Source organism: Sorghum bicolor, chromosome 5, assembly GCF_000003195.3.
Source record: "Sorghum bicolor cultivar BTx623 chromosome 5, Sorghum_bicolor_NCBIv3, whole genome shotgun sequence".
Lineage (NCBI taxonomy): Eukaryota > Viridiplantae > Streptophyta > Magnoliopsida > Poales > Poaceae > Sorghum > Sorghum bicolor.
The window spans coordinates 19267917-19288269 of record NC_012874.2 but is presented as its reverse complement, the minus strand read 5'-3'; the positions used below and the strand labels follow the sequence as shown (position 1 = coordinate 19288269).

The window sequence follows — 20353 nt, the reverse complement described above, 5'->3', positions numbered from 1 at the left end:
ATTGTAGTATCCCATGGATCAGGAGCCCTATATGATGCCTCTTACTGATACGTGGGAAGAGAATGATGATCCTACCCTTGAAGAATGTTATGAGTATGATGAAACTGAGTACTATCAAAATAATGATACTCAAGAGCAAGTTGGAAGTGAATCAAATCGGAATCCACAACGGCGAAAGAGAAAAAGGAAAAGCCATAAGAAGTCTGCTCATGGAAGTAGGGTGCAACGAAACTATATCAATGGAAGACTGAGCAATGTGGATAGGCATAACATTCATGGAGCTACCAAAGTGGTTGGTGGCTATATTCAAGTAGACTCAGTGCAACTTTTTGCTCTCTTTGACCCGAGTGCTTCGCATTCTTTCATTCCCACCGACCTCGTAAAGACAATCAAGAGGGCGAAGTGCCCAATGAGAAAGCCTTTGTTAGTTCAAACGCCAGTGAGAGAAATACAAGCAGATCAGGTGTGCTCAAATATCAATTTGGTCATAAACAAAGAAAACTTCACTGTAAACCTCATTGTGCTAGAGTCACTTGGTATTCCCTTGGTCCATGGTAATGGATGGTTGTGTGCACACAAAGGAGTGATCCACAGTACCCAGTACAAAATGCTTTTAACAGCACCGTCAGGAAAAAGAATTGAGTATCATGGTGGTCCACTGCTACCTGAGGAGACAAATGCATATTAAGTTTCTATGTCTCTTGGAGTTGTAAGATAAGAGGATTAGTAGTCAAGATGGACTTTGGTCAACTATGAATAATAGTTATTCAATGGAAATGTTGTTCACGAGGTGTGACCTTGAGACAAGTGTTTAGGTTTGATATGCAAGTTGTGAAGTTGAAAGGATTATCAAGATATTTTCCTGTTTCTCTCAGAGGATCGAAGCCTCTTTCGAATCTCGAGGACGAGATTCATTTTAAGGGGGTAGAATTGTAACACCCAAAATTTCATCTTCTAAGTAGTTGAATTTGATTTAGTTAAATAGTTTTTGTGAGCATTAAATTATAGGAAAAATAATAATAAATTTGGGGAATTAAAAATTGATTCCTTGATCCATTTTTTCTGCACTTTATGGGCTTAAATATAGTAGGCCTGCTTAGGCCTGCTCAGATCTTCTCATTCAAAAGTCATAACATATCCTATAACATTAAAATGCCTAATTGCTATGGAGTACATATAAACTACTCCCTTTGTCACTCAAAGCTTCAACTCTTAGAATCTGTGGCAGTGAAACTTTAAGTTTGACCAACTTTATAGAAAAAAACATCGATATCTATCACATAAAATAAGTATCTTATGAAAATATATTCTATGGTAATATCCAATGGTATTAATTTAGTATTATAAAACTTAATATTTTTTCTAAAAATTCAGTCAAGTTTTAAAAATTTAACCTAGGATAATTCTGGAAGTTGCGGTTTTCAGGACAGAGGGAGTACAAATTTAAGTCTACACAATTTTGTTCTACCCACTCGATGTCAAGCACTCGTATAGTCCTATTACCCTGTCGCATCAAGCTGAAGGGAGCAGAATGACCGGGTTTTCTTACTCGGACTATTAAGTACCGTACGTGTCATCTTTAAAGGTTCATCATTTTCTTTATAACTCAACGCGTCAACTAGAAGTAAAATTGTAAACTCAGCTGGTTAAGTTATCTGTGGTGAAACGTGTCCCTCCAGTTAAAATTCTCAACTTCATTCCGGTTTTTGCGTTTTTCTAGATGTATTTTAAAATTTAGTGGCACTATTCTTTCAGCTATAAAGGCCGTGTCCATCTATGCGGCTTGTGTCAAGATCTCCTAGTCTTTAAAAGATGCTCATAAGAGCGAAAGGACATGTAATCGAGTGATTAGAAAAGTCTTAGTAGCACGTCAATTTCTGGATTTACTCCCCATAGAAGCAAATATTTCAGATTTAATGTCATTGTATTTTAGTGCTAGGTGATGTTCGTATCCACAGCGAAGCGCCCACGATAACTTCACAAATCTCAAGAATTTGCTAGCGTGGCATTGTGTTTTAGTGTTAGATGACGTTCATGTCCATGGCGAAGCACCCACGGTGACTTTATTAATCTCGAGAATTTGCTAACATGTGTTGTACTGTGTATTTTTTAAAAAGAATGCTCATTAGGGTAGCGTGTGTGCATTATAGGTGTGATGCTCGTAAGGGTAGTGTGTGAGTGTTCCAGAAAAATGATGCTCATAAAGGTATCATGCGTGCATTTAGGGCATGTTTGGTTCATTGTCACACCCCAAATTTTTTGATTTTGGGTTGTCCATAGAAAACACTAAATAGATATAAATAGATTTAATATTTGTATAAAATTTACCAAGTTTAGTTAGTTAGTGCAACTTTAGTTATAGAAAAAAGTGAATTTTCAAAATTGTTCCGAATTAAGTTGATTGGCTTTTATTGATGTGGTGGGATGCTTGCTTGCTGCTTGGCTTTGTGTTATGAGTGGGTAAAATTTAGAGTACATTTAGTCATCGTTTTGTATCCAGCGTGTCTCTAATTTTCTATAATCAAGTCTCCTCTTTCTTAATCTTAATCTTTTTGTTTGGAGTTTTCCATATCCCTTCATTGTACTCTAAATCATTCCTTTGGGTACATCTTCCGTCAACCGATATATTACAAAGTATCCGGAATTATTTTACCATTTTTCTAAAATTTATTTCCACTTGGCTATGAGCATAATCTAATTTTGAGATACCCATTGATATCTTTACATGAGCTCTAAATATTTAATTTGGTCTATTTTCTTTTGACATGATGCACGTACAATCCAAAAGAAGCAAGCGATCAGGCCATGTCCTTCATGCTTAAAGATCACGTTGTCCCGTTCCTCGTAAAGCAATCCATATATATATATATATATATATATAAATATAGATCTCCCACGCCCATGCTCGATCTCTGTGGCCGCACGGAGAGACTCCCCCATGCCCATGCACTGATCCCCACGGACGCACGAAAGGGCGACTTTTTTTTTGACCTTTTCTATTTCGTTCACTTTGACGTTGTGGGCTGGTTTTTCCTCTTTTTTTATCCAGTTCAGCTTTTTTTTTTGTCCTCGTGGTCAATTTTGTTTTAGACTAGTGACGTCCAAATCCATTCTCTAAGTTGTCATAGATTCTTTTTTCCTCTGAGGTGGCCGATTTTTTAATTATTTTTATCTCGTTGTCAGTTTTGCTCTTGCCAGGCGTTATTATTTTTGAAATGCAGATTTAAATTTTAAGATAGATGAATCAACAAACAAATAAGTCTACAACCGGAACATCAACAGATTTGATCATTTATTATGGTACTATTCATAAAATAGATTTTAACTAAAATGAATGATACAAAGCGTATTTGAAACCATAAATCTTTTTTCACCAACATAATTTTCAGGTGAATGACTCGTGAAAAAGATAGCAATACACTATGCAAATTAAATACACAATTTTGTGGCTCTATCTAATTTTGTCCACAAAATCAGATACAATTTATGACAGCTAAATAACCTTTATTGGGATAACAAATACTACAGTTTCACAACTCATAGGCTAAATTATATTAAATTTTTTATCTCAAATAATACCATTTGAGGGGAAAAAACTAATGCATCCCTCTCCCTTCTCTTGCGCCTCTAGTGGTCGCCAATTACTTCACCTGTCAAAAGACGTGGAACAAAAGAAAACATTAAAAAATAATATTCATGATTAATATTAGGGTCTGTCTAAACATCTGATTACATATTTCTGCTGTCAAAATATATCGGTTTTTGACCAATATATCAATACAAAATCTGATAGATATACGTAACTACAAATTTGTCGAATCCCACAAAAGTAGCCAAAGATCAGTTAACGCGTTGCTGTGGTTGCTGCCCAGGTTCCATGCGGTCTTCGCCTGCTACTACTGCCCCCAAGAAGTTCTGCAGCTCGAAGGCGCTCGCACAGCCACAAGAATGCGCACAAGCTGTGCAACCAGGCAAAGAGGGGCTGGGAGCCCATCTCATCACCACTGCCGCCGCTGCCGGTAGCGGGAATAGCAAATAGCAAGGCTGCGCCAGCAACCACTCCACTAGCAACTGCTCTAGTAATGAAAGAGCTATTGTCTGCACAAAATAAGATGTCAGAGTAGCAAAATCATATGTTCCATATGCTAAATTACTGTTGTACTAATGCTGGATAGGGATGACAGAAAAAGAGAAGGTAGTTTATTGACTTTTTCCCCTGCATGCACATTTCACTATTGCATTCTCCTGCTTATGGTAGTACAGATGAGTGCTATCTTAAGGGTCTGTTCGTTTCTGGGCCTGAAACCATTCGTTTCTCCAGAATGGCCTGAAACTGTTCCGGACCTAGAATCATTCGATATTTTATACTTGGTTGGAAATATTCCGGACCGTTCCAGGCTGGGAATGGTTAACCGAACAGGCCCTAAAATGGAATAGTTTCACTTGATAAAACTATAGGGTGTGACTGAACTCTGAAGTGTCACTCAAAAGCAACATCAAATGCTTTGCCACCCATCAGGCAAACAAAATGTCAAACTGAAAAGGAACCAAACCTTAGAAAAATGAGAACAAATCTGCCCTCTCCATGTATGAAATGAACCTTCAGAAGGACTAACAACGCCCTTCGCCGTTGACGAGGCCATGGTGACGTCTTTGTGCTCATGGTGATGCGCCACACCTGGAGGCGCTTCCACCATGGGGATGGAGATTGCAGCCTGGTGGGTGCCACCGCCATGGGGGACAGGCCAGGGACTAGGTAAAATGAAAGAAGTGAACAGGAAAGGGGAAAATGTTTTCTAACTCATGCAAAGCAAATACTTGGAGATGTTTACTTAACTAAGAATGATTAATGAACTGGATCACAGAATAAGACTGTTGTGGGTGTCTACTGTTGTTTATTCTGAAGGCACAAAAAAACAAAATAGAGAACAGGATATAAGATCAGGACATAGTGTTCGTACTGAAACATATTTCATATTTGTACTGAAGCAGCGCACGAATACGAATTTGATGGTATCTCAAAAACAAAATAATGAAATTAAAGGAAAGATTCAATTTGAGTTGACAATTCAGAGCATATATAATTTTTAACCTCATGAGAACATGTTTGAGTCCAGAATTCAATTAGTAATAGCATGCAGAGCACATGATGGTCCTGCATCACAATCCCTTAAAGCCTGTTTCTTCCCCATTCCCCAACATAAGCTGAACAAAATAATCGCATGACATTTGAAACAAAGAACACATTTACTAAAAAGATGATCTTTTGAAGCACGAAACACATGAATATTACTGCAGCACAGAAGAAGACAGAGTACATGAGGGGAAGACAGGAGGAACACGAAATTACCTGAGGCACACAAACATGGACAAACTGATGTCTCACTTGACCATCAGCCCACAATCCCTTCTCATTCAGAACCTGAACTTCATGGCCATCAGCTCCATCACTACAAAAACCCACCAAGACATGACTAGCGTCAGTTTGGTTGACAGATCAGAGAAGGCATAAGCTGATCTCATAAGTGGAAGTCTCCGAGGCATAACTACTTGGATAGCTGGATCTTCAATCAAAATTGACCAACTCTAGCCGTGATGATCAAGTTTCAAGATTTAATTTACATGCTTATGCATCGAGCAAAAAAAAGGACATGCTAATTAATCCAACACAGTTACTATATCACAGCAGCAACACTTATAATGTCATAAATCAATCATAGTACTAACTCACTTATTAGGTCAGCATCAGTAGTTAACTGAATAAGTGAAACCACTCAATTATAATTTTATTAATGAATCATACTACGGAATGTGTTTCTAAATAATATTTTTATTGTCACGTAGCAGGCTAGGATTTCTACGACCACCTGCTTGCCGGAACAATCCTGGTATTTGTCTCTAGAAATGAATATTTATGGTGATAGTTAATTGGTTAACCATCAATTGTTTATCAAACCGTCTGCAACTATATCCTTTTTCCAGCATATCTAGTTGGTGACACTTGAGAACCCAATTAGAAGAAATAGCTTGATAGTCTACAATAAAATAGTTCCTAAAAAATATAGTCTACAGTAAAATGGCTACCTGGAGGAACAACAAAATATTCAACTTTAGAGCCATGAAGGTGCTCTCTTTCTACTCGTTCGTGCCTGCATAAGTAGGACAAGGATGAGACCAACATCGTCTGAAAATTCACAGACTACAATGTTCAATAAGACAAATCAATTTTAGAATAGGTGGGCAGGGCAAGTTCAGATCCTGGTCCTAGAAGCACCATGCCTTGGGGTTATATACTCATGCATAAATTATAGAAAAAGTTAACATAAAGCTTCTAGGCATTTGAACGAAGATTTGATATTCAAGTTTTCAACACAAAACATTTTGCATGCAAGTTGTTGATTTCCACTCAAGACATTGTAATTCCTGATGTAAAAGGTAGCATAGATTCAGTTAAGCACTTGAATGAACATTTGACATGCAATCTAATATAGTAATGGAAAAATGTCCATGCCCTTTGAAAACCTGAAAGATGCAAATAGCAAAGAAATAAACTTCTAATTATCCAATGTAGCATAATTAGTCAGCAAAACAGATCAGATGATTTTATTAATATGGTTACCTGCTAGTTATTGTCACACAGATCAGAGGATATATTGATATGGCTAATTATCTAACGAAGTCGTGAACAAGAAAAATATACATGATGAAAACTCAAGCATAAGAAATTAGACCTACAGATCGGGGGTATTAAGAAAAAAAATGACCTTTGTGAGCGATCATGAGTGTAGCTGGAGGAGAGCGCTTTGATGGAAAACGCCTGGCATTTGCACACACACAACCTAAAAAAGAACAAAAGAGAATAAATAACATTGATGAAAATATTTGCTCTAAACACGAAGCATCATCAAAGATATTTAGACTTTAAAGGACTTTGAAACCGCATGTTGACTTCTGGCATCTGACAAAGGATGGATCAATGAGTTAATAACGAAAAGCTGCTCATCATTGAAGTTTGTTGAATTAGGCTGGCAGATAGCAAACACTAACATCAATATCAAAAAAATGCATACAAACAGATCATGCTGCAGGAGCGCGATTGATAATTATTGTCATTTCTCAATTTCATAACCTCAAGGAACTGACATAAGAGATTAAGAAATGAATATATTAAGCAAAAGAAATTTCATAAATTGGAGGAGAGATTAGTTGCACTGTTGCAGTTCACAGTAGCATAAAAGCTTAGTTCTTGTGTCAAAAGTGTGGACTAAAGGAAATATGACCTTACCACTAAATCCTCTAGGGTGAGGTGTAGGCAAATTGAAGAAATTTGGTTTCATTGGAGAAGCAAAGAACTAAATTGCTATCCTCCTCTTCCCCCTCCGGCGGCCGCGCCCTTCCTTGTCTCTCCCTCTTCTTCATCTTGTGATCCTAGCCGTCCATCTCTAATCCGATGGCCAGAAACTCCTGATACCCTTTCGCAGGCAACTTTGCTAAAGAAACCTCTAGTTTTCTGCATTTTCGGCCGCAGTCCCTGGCCGAGGGGATTATTCCAGGATTTGGGATTTATTTTAAAACGTTTATTCTTTGAAGTATTTACAGAACTGCCACTGCACTATTTTGCTTATAAAATCGTCGTTTGAACTCCGATTTGACCCGTTCAACTTGCGTTAGATTCATAATCACATAAACTTTACGTTAGTAAACTTGGTTTAACAATTTGATACCTTTTTATTTCGTGACTCTATTTAATTAATTACTTTTCTAAAGACAATCTTAGAAAATTCATATCTTCTCCGTTTTAGCTCCGATTCGATCCGTTCAAGTTGCGTTAGTTTCGTAATTTTATAAGCGTCATGTTGGTACCACTGTTGTCTAGGTTTGACACTGTTAGGTTTCCTAGATAAATACAAGTCCGTAAATAGCCTTTGCAGTCCCGTTTAAGGCGTAGATTTCGCATCGTAACTCCTCTTTGCGTGAACTTTGCGTTGACGTGATCGTAGCAGCGTGTAGATGATTTTGGAAAGCTTTTATTTAGATTTATTTACTGCTGGTGTACTGTTCTAATTATGATCTTGTTTGCTTCGTGTATGTCTGTCTCTGATTGTTTGTGTGTTGATGATCGATGATTGAGATTAGACAGTGGGCATTACTTCGGTGATCAAGATCAGAGTCTTGGAAGCAAGTAAGATCAGCAGGACCAGCAGGAGCAATTGGATCAAGGCAAGTATAGCATTTGGGTTTTAATTCTATGACCATGATCTTGTGACTAGATTGATATAAAGCAACAAATGATAATAATGACTTGTTAACAACTTGAGGATTTATTCGTAAGTGATAACCGGGATGAAAGTGCAACCATGAGGGCTATAATGGCTCTGGCTTTAGTTAAGTATGAGTAACCTTTCTAGCTTGTTAGAGGTTACCCGTGTGGCGCAAATGGGGGATAGCAGACCGTGGATCCCCTGCGGGGTAGAATCACATGGACTGACTACCGAAACCAAGCGGCCCTAACCTGTTAGACGAACCTTTGAAAGACTTCATAGTGATCCCTGCCGACCTACCTTGGTAGTGGGTTACGAGGCTGATCACCTCAGGCGAAAGGGTAAATCATGACTGAAAGCCCAAGTTTGGTTTTGGTAATTAATGACACCAAGTTGCTAATGCCTTGTGTTTAAGTGATTTGAGTTAGGCATAGCAACACATGTGATGAAGGTGCATGGTGGCATGGAAAGGTGGCCACATGACTACAAAAAGATGAAGCTTGATGTGGAGATCATGGTGATAGACGAGGAGCAAAGTTATCAAGGCAAAGGTATAAACATAGGGTTTTACTTTTGCCGGTCTAAGATGAGTAGAGAAGTGATTGACCGGGTTTAGGATAGATAGCCGACTATCAAGAGGGGAAATCACGGTCATCTCTCGAATCAAGTGCTACTAGGTCCATATCTTGAGCATATGCATTAGGATCTAGTAAAGTGCTAACTTAACTCCTTTGTGAAAATGTTTGTGAAAAGCTAACACACATGCACTTTGGTGGTGGACACTTGTTGGTGTTAGCACTTTTGCAAAGGAGGTGGAGTTCCTAGGGTTGAGAGAGGTGTGGGTTTCTCTCGGGATTCGGCGCTTTTGAGAAAATTAAGTGTTTATTTTCTATTGCGCCGGTGGGAAATTTGGAGAAGTTGCGGGAGTGTTTTCTCACTGAGAAACACTCACCGGACGCTGAGTGCGGAGGCACCGGACGCTGGCCTCAGCGTCCGGTGTGCTCGACCCTGCTAGGGTTGAGCACCGGACGCACTCTGAGAGCGTCCGGTGGTAAGCGTCCGGTGTGAGGGGTTTTTGCAACCCTCTCTGCGCACGAGTCCGGTGAGCACTGGACCGTCCGGTGCCCAGCGTCCGGTGAGGTCGCGAGTTTGACACCCTCTCTGCGCACGAGTCCGGTGAGCACCGGACCGTCCGGTGTGGACTTGCAGAGCGTCCGGTGTGTTGCAGGTAGCCGTTAGAAACTGACGCGCGAGATTCAAGTTCGACACGTGGCCAACTCCAGTGCACCGGACGCAGGGAGTCGAGCGTCCGGTGCTCACTTAGTAGCGTCCGGTGCCCCCGTTTTCAGCCCAGTGAAAACAGCCAACGGCTAGTTTCTTTGAGGGGCTTTTAAATAGAAGGTGGCCGGCTTTGGGAGGTTCCCTCTTGCACATTTGATTACTTGAGACATACATTGAGCTAGAGAACACTCCCTCCACTCATCTCCTTGCTTGATTGCTAATCCTAGTGAGATTGAGTGAGATTCAAGTGCATTGCTTTGAGAGTTGCATTTAGTGGCACTTGAATCTTGAGTTTGCTGCGGATTTCTTGTTACTCTTGGGTGTTTCCCGACGCCCTAGATAGCTTGGAGCAGCGGTGGTGTTGAGCTCGTGATTGGAGATTGTTTCGAGCCTCACCAAGTGATTTGTGAGGGGTTCTTGAGCCTTCCCCGCGGGAGATCGCAAATTGGTTACTCTAGTGGATTGCTCGTGGCTTGGAGGATCCCCATCTTGTGAGTGGATGTGCGGCACCCGCTGAGGGTTTGGCTTTGGATTGCCAATTAGCTCGTGATCCATCAAGTGGGTGTATCGCCACAACGAGGAGTAGCTTGCCGGGAAGCAAGTGAACCTCGGTAAAAAATCTTGTGTCATCTCTTGCCGAGGTTTCTCTTGTGATTGTGCACGTGATTGATTGGATATATTTCTACTCTACAACGTCGGTATAACAATCACTCCCCTCTCTTTTACCTTTGTGTACACCTTGCTAGTTGTGTAGCTTGTTTAGCTTAGGAGTGTAGCAAGCTTCTAGTTGTGCTTTCTTGTTGTAACTAGTGTTTAGCTTTCTTGCTAGACTTGTGTAGGTGGCTTGCATAGCTTAGTTGTGCTAGTGCTAGAATAGCTTCGCCTTTTGTTTTACTAATCAACTTGTCCAGTTGAAGTTTGTAGAATTTTTAAATAGGCTATTCACCCCCCCTCTAGCCATTTGGACCTTTCAAGTGGTATCGGAGCCGAGGCACCGTTTATTTGAGGCTTAACAACCTACGGTGAAGAAATGGCTCTTAGTTTGCATATCAATAACACAAAGAAGGCACCTTACTTTGATGGCACCAATTATGCATATTGGAAGTCCAAGATGACCGCTCATCTCAAGTCAATCAATAGAGAGGTTTGGAAGGTGACCGAAACAAAGTTTGAGGTTGCAAATGAAAATGCACCAACACCGGTCGAAGAGAAGAAGCTACAATGCAATGATATTGCTATTAGTGCTCTTCATGAAGCTCTTGATGACAAGACCTTTGAGCAAATTAAGAATATTGAGATTGCTCATGATGCATGGGCAAAATTAGAAGAAACATTTGAGGGCACCAAGGGAACCAAGACCGCCAAAGGATATATCCTCCAAGAAAAGTTCTCAAGCTTCAAGACGCAAGAAGATGAAAGTGTGCCGGAGATGTTTTACCGGTTGCAAGTCATTGTGAATGAGCTCAAGGCACTTGGGGAAGAAGTGAAAGATAGTCAATTCTCTATAAAATTCTTGAAAAGCTTACCCAAGAGATTGGGCACATTGATCACCGTGCTAGTCAAGACAACACTTAGTGAATCAACTCCCCAACAAGTGTTCCAAGAAGTGATGACCGATGATGCTTATAGAGATGATGATGAGAAGGATGAGTTGGTCAAGAAAAGGAAGAAGGAAGGTGAAAAGAAGGATGATGAGAAGAAGAAGAGTGTGGCATTCAAGGCCTCCACATCCAAGAGCAAAGCCAAGGTAGACTCATCAAGTGAAGAAGAAGCAAGCTCTTGCGATAGTGATGATGATGAGGAGATGGCTCTTCTTGTCAAAAGATTTGGCAAGTTCATGAAGAAGAAGGGCTATCAGGCAAGAAGGAAGAAGAGCTCCTCCAAGAAGAATGACCATTCTATGAGGTGTTTTAGATGCCATAGCAAGGATCATCTCATCGCCAAATGTCCTTATGATAGTGATGATGAAGATGCCATCAAGAAGGAAAGAAAGAAGCAAAAGAAGAAGCAAGAAAAGAAGGAAGGCTCAAACAAGAAGAAGGGTGATGCCCATGTTGCAACTTGGGATAGTGATGACTCCTCAAGTGATGATGAGAGCACCAAGAAGAAGGCGCATGCTAGCATTGCCATTCAAGAAAAAAACTCCATCTTCGACACTCCATCATGCTTCATGGCTAAGGCCACTAAGGTATCATCCGATGATGAGAGTGACCATGCTAGTGATAGTGATAGTGATGATGACGAACCAACTAAAGATGAACTAATCACTATGCTAGAAGATTGCACTCATCATTATAAAGAAACTAGAAAGGAGTGCAAGGCCTTGCTTAAGGATAAGAAAACCCTTGAGCAAGAACTTGATGAGCTTAGAACATCTTATGAGAGTCTAAAGGAAGACCATAAGAAGCTTCAAAAGGCTCATACTAAGCTTGAAGAAGCTCATTCCTCTCTAGTTAACAAATGTGAAAATGAGCCTACTAAAATGGTGAAAGCTAAAACTTGCAACATAGGCCTAACATGTGATATCTTAAGTAAGCCTATTGTTGTTGCTTCTACTAACCCTTCATGTAGCACATCTACATCATCCTCATCTAGTGGTGATGGTTTCACTTGTGACACCACACTAAAAGTTGAGAATGAAATTCTCAAGAAGAAGGTGAAAGAGCTCAATCACACCTTAGCCAAGGCTTATGGTGGTGAGGACCGCTTGCTTATGTGCTTGGGTAGCCAAAGAGCTTCTCTCTATAAAGAGGGATTGGGCTATAACCCCAAGAAAGGTAAAGCCGCTTTTACTCCTCACAAGACTAGTTTTGTGAAGAACAATGGCCGGTATTGCAAAGCTTGCAAGCAAGTTGGTCACCTAGAGCAACAATGCATGAACAAGAAACCCAAAGCTCATGTATCCTCAATTAAGCTAAATTCTTTCTATGTGCTTATCAAGGATACAAAAGGTATTCATGCTAAGTTCATTGGTGCACCATGGATGGGCTCAAAGAAGAAAGCCATTTGGGTACCAAAGAGCTTAGTTGCTAACCTTGGAGGACCCAATCAAGTTTGGGTACCTAAAAAGAATTGATCTTGTCTTGTAGGTCAATTACAAAGCCGGAGGAAGGCATTGGGTACTTGATAGTGGGTGCACTCAACATATGACCGGGAGTCTTGTATGTTCAAATCAATTGATACTAGTCAAAATGGTGGCTTTGATTCAATTACCTTCGGCAACAACAAGAAAGGCAAGGTCAAGGGACTTGGTAAAATTGCTATCTCAAATGACATGAGCATATCAAATGTGTTGCTAGTTGAGAGCCTTGATTTCAATCTCTTGTCAATTGCACAACTTTGTGACCTTGGTTTCAAATGCATCTTTGGAAGTGATGATGTTGAGGTGGTTAGTGTTGATGGATCAAACTTGATATTCAAAGGATTTAGGCATGGTAGCTTATACTTGGTTGATTTCAATGATAGTGACACTCAATTGACATCTTGCCTAATTAGCAAATCAAGTTTGGGTTGGTTGTGGCATAGAAGGCTTGGTCATGTTGGAATGAAACAATTGAACAAACTATTGAGGCATGACTTAGTTAGAGGCTTGAAGGATGTCATCTTTGAGAAGGATAAACCATGTAGTGCTTGTCAAGCTGGAAAGCAAGTTGGAAATGCACATCCTAAGAAAAGTGAAATGAGCACATCAAAGGCATTTGAGCTATTGCACATGGATTTATTTGGGCCAACAACATACACTAGCATTGGTGGCAACAAGTATGGATTTGTGATAGTAGATGACTACACTAGATACACTTGGGTGTTCTTCCTCTATGACAAGAGTGATGTTTGTGATCTATTCAAGTCTTTTGTCAAGAGGGTGCAAAATGAGTTTGAAACTACTATCAAGAAGATTAGAAGTGACAATGGTAGTGAATTCAAGAACACAAGAATTGAGGAATTGTGTGATGATCTTGGCATTGGACATCAATTCTCTCCAACATACACTCCTCAATCCAATGGTGTAGTTGAAAGAAAGAATAGAACCTTGATTGATATGGCTAGATCAATGCTTAGTGAATACAATGTTAGCCATTCATTTTGGAGTGAAGCTATCAACACGGCTTGCTATTGTAGCAACCGTCTCTATTGCCATGGGAAGCTTGGGAAGACACCATATGAGCTATTGAATGGAAGAAAGCCCAACATTGCATACTTTAGAGTGTTTGGTTGTAAATGCTACATTCTCAAGAAAGGCACTAGATTGAGCAAGTTTGAGAAGAAATGTGATGAAGGGTTCTTACTTGGTTATTCCACCACAAACAAGGCATATAGAGTTTGGAACTTGACAAATGGCACATTAGAAGAAGTCCATGATGTTGAGTTTGATGAAACCGAGGGATCTCAAAGTGAAGCTCAAAATCTTGATGATGTGAGAGGAGATCAATTGTCAAATGCAATGAAGAACATGGATGTTGGTGACATAAGGCCAATGCAAGTTGATGATGATAATGACATTCACATGATCAATCAAGAAGTACAAATTGATACAAATCAAGCAAGTACTAGTGGCTCTCATGATGATGATCAAAATCAAAATCAAGCTAGTGGAAGCAATCAACTCCCAATACTTCAACCTACAAGCATAGCAAGAGATCATCCATTGGATCAAGTCATTGGAGGTATTCAAAGTGGTGTACAAACAAGATCAAGGCTAGCATCCTTTTGTGAGCACTATTCATTTGTCTCATTTGAAGAACCAAAGAGAATAGAAGATGCATTGAGAGATTCCGATTGGGTAAATGCCATGCATGAAGAATTGAACAACTTCACAAGAAACCAAGTGTGGGAGCTTGTTGAGAGGCCAAAGAACTACAATGTGATTGGTACCAAGTGGGTCTTTAGAAACAAGCAAGATCAAGATGGTGTGGTTGTGAGAAACAAAGCAAGATTAGTAGCACAAGGCTACACTCAAGTTGAAGGTCTTGACTTTGGAGAGACATATGCACCGGTTGCAAGATTGGAGGCAATTAGAATATTATTAGCCTATGCTTGTGCCCACAACATCAAGCTCTATCAAATGGATGTGAAAAGTGCATTTCTCAATGGATTCATAAATGAGTTGGTTTATGTTGAACAACCTCCCGGTTTTGAAGATGACAAGAAACCCAACCATGTGTTCAAGCTCAAGAAGGCATTGTATGGTTTGAAGCAAGCACCTAGAGCATGGTATGAGAGATTCAGAGATTTCCTTCTCTCTAAAGGGTTCAAGATGGGAAAGGTTGACACTACCCTCTTCACCACGAAGCTAGGAAATGACTTGTTTGTGTTGCAAATCTATGTTGATGATATCATCTTTGGTTCAACCAATCAAGACTTTTGTGAAGAGTTTGGAAGAATGATGGCTAATGAGTTTGAGATGTCCAAGATTGGAGAGCTTAGTTACTTCCTTAGTCTTCAAATCAAGCAAATGAAGGATGGCACTTTTGTAAGTCAAGGAAAGTACATCAAGGACATGATCAAGAAGTTTGGGTTGCAAGAAGCTAAACCAATGAGCACACCTATGGGCACAAATGATCAATTAGGTAGTGATGCAAGTGGCAACATGGTAGATCAAAAGCTATACCGGTCCATGATTGGAAGTTTGCTCTATGTCACCGCATCAAGGCCGGATGTAATGTTTAGTGTGTGCAAGTGTGCAAGATACCAAGCTTCACCAAGAGAAAGTCACTTGAAGGCAACCAAGAGGATATTGAGGTATCTTAAGGGCACTCATGATGTTGGAGTATGGTATCCCAAGGGGTCTAACTTTGAGTTAATTGGATATTTGGACTCCGACTATGGTGGATGCAAGATTGATAGAATGAGCACAAGTGACACTTGTCAATTGCTTGGAAGGTCTCTAGTTTCATGGTCATCAAAGAAACAAAATAGTGTTGCACTATCAACCGCCGAGGCTGAATACATTAGTGCCGGTAGTTGTTGTGCACAATTGCTTTGGATGAAAGCTACTTTGAATGACTTTGGAATCAAATTCAAGAATGTGCCTTTGCTATGTGACAATGAGAGTGCAATCAAGATGACACAAAATCCGGTTCAACATTCAAGAACCAAGCACATTGACATAAGGCACCATTTCATAAGGGACCATCAACAAAAGGGTGATATTAGCATTGAAAGCATTGGCACCGAAGATCAACTAGCCGACATCTTCACAAAGCCACTTGATGAGAAGAGATTTTGCAAGTTGAGAAATGAATTGAACATACTTGACTTCTCCAACTTGAAATGAGTGCACCCCCACATTTCTATATAAGACATGCCTCTCCTCCAACAAAGCAAGGTAATGATGGTTGACATAGCATTCATGCTTTGCTAAGGACATGATTAGAACATATAGACATGTTTGCATAACAATAGGCTCATTCATGAAAATCAAAAGATTTTGATGTATGTATGGTACCACTATTGCTTCTATGTTTGATTGATCTAGTGGTAGCATACGACATGTTTGTGAGCTTGCAAGCCTAGTGTTGAATCTAGAATATGAGCTTATGATGTGTAATTCAACATGGTCAAGATAACCCTTATACTTTATGAGGTGTGAAGAAGCTTGTCCTTGGATCAAACCGAATTACATATTCTAGGCAAGTGATCTAGATTGAACCATATTTTGACCCTCATATTGATTGACTTAATTCTCACTAAAATTTGAACCTTTGTGGTCATTGATGACAAAGGGGGAGAGAAACAAAGATAAAGTCATAAAGGGGGAGAAAAGTGCTTAAGAGGGAGAGATAACTTTTGAAAAATTAAATTAAAACTTGAGCACACAAATAGGGGGAGCAAGCTCATGAACCATTTGTTGCATTTGAATGTGCACTAACATAATAAGGTGTTGCATTGCAAGTATAAATTCACAACTCTTGTTTGTTTGGTGCTTGCTAGAAATAGAACTTGAATGATGCTTTGAATTCTAGCATAGAGTCTTATTTTCATGTGGTATCTAGACATTTATTGTGATCTCACGAGGTATCTTGAGTTTTTGGTGTATGTCTAACCACATTGGTGCTAAGGATGGTATATTGGCAACTCCGATTGGTATCACGCTTCAAAGGTCCATTCTATATACCTTAGCATCATTTTGGTAGTAATAAATCTCCCAAAATTCTAATTCATGCATATGTGCAAACTTGAACCAAACTCATGGAAGCACATATGTAGGGGGAGCTAGTACTACCAAAACCGAAATTGAAATGTTTGTCCAACCTTGTCTCATGATTAAAATGCTTTGGACAAACAATTCAAGTTCATTATGATTTCATTTCATATCTTTGTGATGGTTGTCATCAATTACCAAAAAGGGGGAGATTGAAAGCCCAAGTTTGGTTTTGGTAATTAATGACACCAAGTTGCTAATGCCTTGTGTTTAAGTGATTTGAGTTAGGCATAGCAACACATGTGATGAAGGTGCATGGTGGCATGGAAAGGTGGCCACATGACTACAAAAAGATGAAGCTTGATGTGGAGATCATGGTGATAGACGAGGAGCAAAGTTATCAAGGCAAAGGTATAAACATAGGGTTTTACTTTTGCCGGTCTAAGATGAGTAGAGAAGTGATTGACCGGGTTTAGGATAGATAGCCGACTATCAAGAGGGGAAATCACGGTCATCTCTCGAATCAAGTGCTACTAGGTCCATATCTTGAGCATATGCATTAGGATCTAGTAAAGTGCTAACTTAACTCCTTTGGTGAAAATGTTTGTGAAAAGCTAACACACATGCACTTTGGTGGTGGACACTTGTTGGTGTTAGCACTTTTGCAAAGGAGGTGGAGTTCCTAGGGTTGAGAGAGGTGTGGGTTTCTCTCGGGATTCGGCGCTTTTGAGAAAATTAAGTGTTTATTTTCTATTGCGCCGGTGGGAAATTTGGAGAAGTTGCGGGAGTGTTTTCTCACTGAGAAACACTCACCGGACGCTGAGTGCGGAGGCACCGGACGCTGGCCTCAGCGTCCGGTGTGCTTGACCCTGCTAGGGTTGAGCACCGGACGCACTCTGAGAGCGTCCGGTGTGAGGGGTTTTTGCAACCCTCTCTGCGCACGAGTCCGGAGAGCACCGGACCGTCCGGTGCCCAGCGTCCGGTGAGGTCGCGAGTTTGACACCCTCTCTGCGCACGAGTCCGGTGAGCACCGGACCGTCCGGTGTGGACTTGCAGAGCGTCCGGTGTGTTGCAAGTAGCCGTTAGAAACTGACGCGCGAGATTGAAGTTCGACACGTGGCCAACTCCAGTGCACCGGACGCAGGGAGTCGAGCGTCCGGTGCTCAATTAGTAGCGTCCGGTGCCCCCGTTTTTAGCCCAGTGAAAACAGCCAACGGCTAGTTTCTTTGAGGGGCTTTTAAATAGAAGGTGGCCGGCTTTGGGAGGTTCCCTCTTGCACATTTGATTACTTGAGACATACATTGAGCTAGAGAACACTCCCTCCACTCATCTCCTTGCTTGATTGCTAATCCTAGTGAGATTGAGTGAGATTCAAGTGCATTGCTTTGAGAGTTGCATTTAGTGGCACTTGAATCTTGAGTTTGCTGCGGATTTCTTGTTACTCTTGGGTGTTTCCCGACGCCCTAGATAGCTTGGAGCAGCGGTGGTGTTGAGCTCGTGATTGGAGATTGTTTCGAGCCTCACCAAGTGATTTGTGAGGGGTTCTTGAGCCTTCCCCGCGGGAGATCGCAAATTGGTTACTCTAGTGGATTGCTCGTGGCTTGGAGGATCCCCATCTTGTGAGTGGATGTGCGGCACCCGCTGAGGGTTTGGCTTTGGATTGCCAATTAGCTCGTGATCCATCAAGTGGGTGTATCGCCACAACGAGGAGTAGCTTGCCGGGAAGCAAGTGAACCTCGGTAAAAAATCTTGTGTCATCTCTTGCCGAGGTTTCTCTTGTGATTGTGCACGTGATTGATTGGATATATTTCTACTCTACAACGTCGGTATAACAATCACTCCCCTCTCTTTTACCTTTGTGTACACCTTGCTAGTTGTGTAGCTTGTTTAGCTTAGGAGTGTAGCAAGCTTCTAGTTGTGCTTTCTTGTTGTAACTAGTGTTTAGCTTTCTTGCTAGACTTGTGTAGGTGGCTTGCATAGCTTAGTTGTGCTAGTGCTAGAATAGCTTCGCCTTTTGTTTTACTAATCAACTTGTCCAGTTGAAGTTTGTAGAATTTTTAAATAGGCTATTCACCCCCCCTCTAGCCATTTGGACCTTTCAATGACTCATGGGTAAAGATGTACAACCTCTGCAGAGTGTTAAAAACTGGTATACTAGTCGTGCTCACGGTCACGAGCGGCCTTGAGAACTCTTACATTAAGGGTGATGATCCTTGTGTTAAGAAACTCATTGATTATTGTTTAATGCTCTATATTATTTATGTCACATTGATCATAAGATTGTGGGATCTATACAATCTAGTTGTTATACTTGCGGAGTTCATCTTGGACTCACTCTTGCTATCTCCCCCACACCTCAGGAGAAGTATGGGGCTTGTGATCAACCAGTCAGTTGGATCCTGTAGAGTGAAGTTAACACCCGAAGTTTGGAGTTATATTCCGTGGTTTGCTGCCTAAGGTTGCTTCTGATTTTTATGTACGCTATATAATTTTTGTGTTGTCCTTTGATATTACCCCTTATTTGTAGCTATATGGGAGGTTTGTCTTCTAAAACTCACATATGATGCATATCCGGTTTTGTCCTTAAAATCGGGTGTTACAATCAGACAGTGTAAAAAAACAAATTCTAATCGTAAGGTGAAACTAACATGCAACAGCATCAATGCCATTGCATAGAGTAGAAGCAAATAATGTCGTATGAGACCATAAAAACTTAAAAAAGCTGATTGTCGTCAATTGAAAAAAAAACTCTATTATTTGCTACTAATGTGGCCTAACCACAAATATTGTCATGTGTGACCACAAAAACTTAAATGCTATGCACTCTAGCATCATGTGTTGATTTCCTATAACTATAAATAATTTGTATCAACTGTGATCATCTCTGAACAATAACATTCTGCACATCTGAACCGGTACTCATCTTCACAAATAAAAGTAATTAATTCCTTTAAAAATAGTACATAAATATCTAGTTACTAGAACTGGTCTCCCTCAGCTAACAAAACAGTGGTAAATACCACCAGCCCTCTCTGAACCAATCAAAACTGACAAGCTTCCTCATTCGGTCAGCAAATCGATGCACAGTTACAATAACAACGACTGAAGGATAGTCTTACATCACGTGTAGGAGGCCGGGTTGCAGACCGCTAGGAGGCGACATCCATCGAGAGGCATCTTCGAATGAATACACTATATTACACAACACAATTGTAACAGTTAAACAATCAGCATTGGCATTCAAGAAAAACTCACCTTGCTGCAGTTAAAGAGGAGCTCCTGGCCGTGACCTGAGCCGAACGCATACTGCAGTCGAATCATCAAATTGAATCAAGAAGGGAAAGGGGAAGTAGGAGATGTGTAAACGAGGAGCAAGAGAAGGGGATCTGGAGGAGGGGAACCTAGATCTGCCAGTAGTGTTGGCAGAAGACGCGGTGGTGGGCTTGGTGGCAGGTAGGACGGCCGACCTTGGTGTGTCGACCTCGCCGGTGCCGAACCCAGCAGCAACAGTCGATGCTCACCCTCAACTGCGCCTTCAAAACCGCAGCCACGGCCAATAGCGACAGGGATCTGAGGGGTTGAGAGGAGGAGGGAGAGAGATGGTGCCAGGAAGGTCCTCGGCGGCGGTGAAGCAAGAGGACGGAGGTGGCGGCGAGATATGCTCATTTGG

The 20353-nt window shown here is 40.8% G+C and overlaps 1 protein-coding gene across 2 annotated transcripts in view; it reads right to left on the bottom strand.

Annotated features, from left to right (window-relative positions):
- Window positions 3301-20353, bottom strand: part of LOC110435773 — a 17133-nt gene continuing 80 nt past the window's right edge. The window contains exons 1-8 of one of the 2 annotated variants that reach the window (XR_002453631.1): window positions 20085-20353; window positions 19939-19989; window positions 19803-19860; window positions 6765-6839; window positions 6085-6149; window positions 5351-5450; window positions 3805-4098; window positions 3301-3650 (exon numbers count right to left, since the gene is read on the bottom strand). The exon at window positions 20085-20353 is cut by the window's right edge and continues 80 nt beyond it. Coding sequence is in view for 1 of the 2 variants with exons in the window: in XM_021461811.1 (XP_021317486.1) it covers window positions 3841-4098; window positions 5351-5450; window positions 6765-6839; window positions 19803-19846 (477 nt within the window). In the remaining variant the exon portion in view is untranslated. The remainder of the gene's footprint in view (window positions 3651-3804; window positions 4099-5350; window positions 5451-6084; window positions 6150-6764; window positions 6840-19802; window positions 19861-19938; window positions 19990-20084) is intronic. The other variant, XM_021461811.1, reaches the window with a different exon arrangement.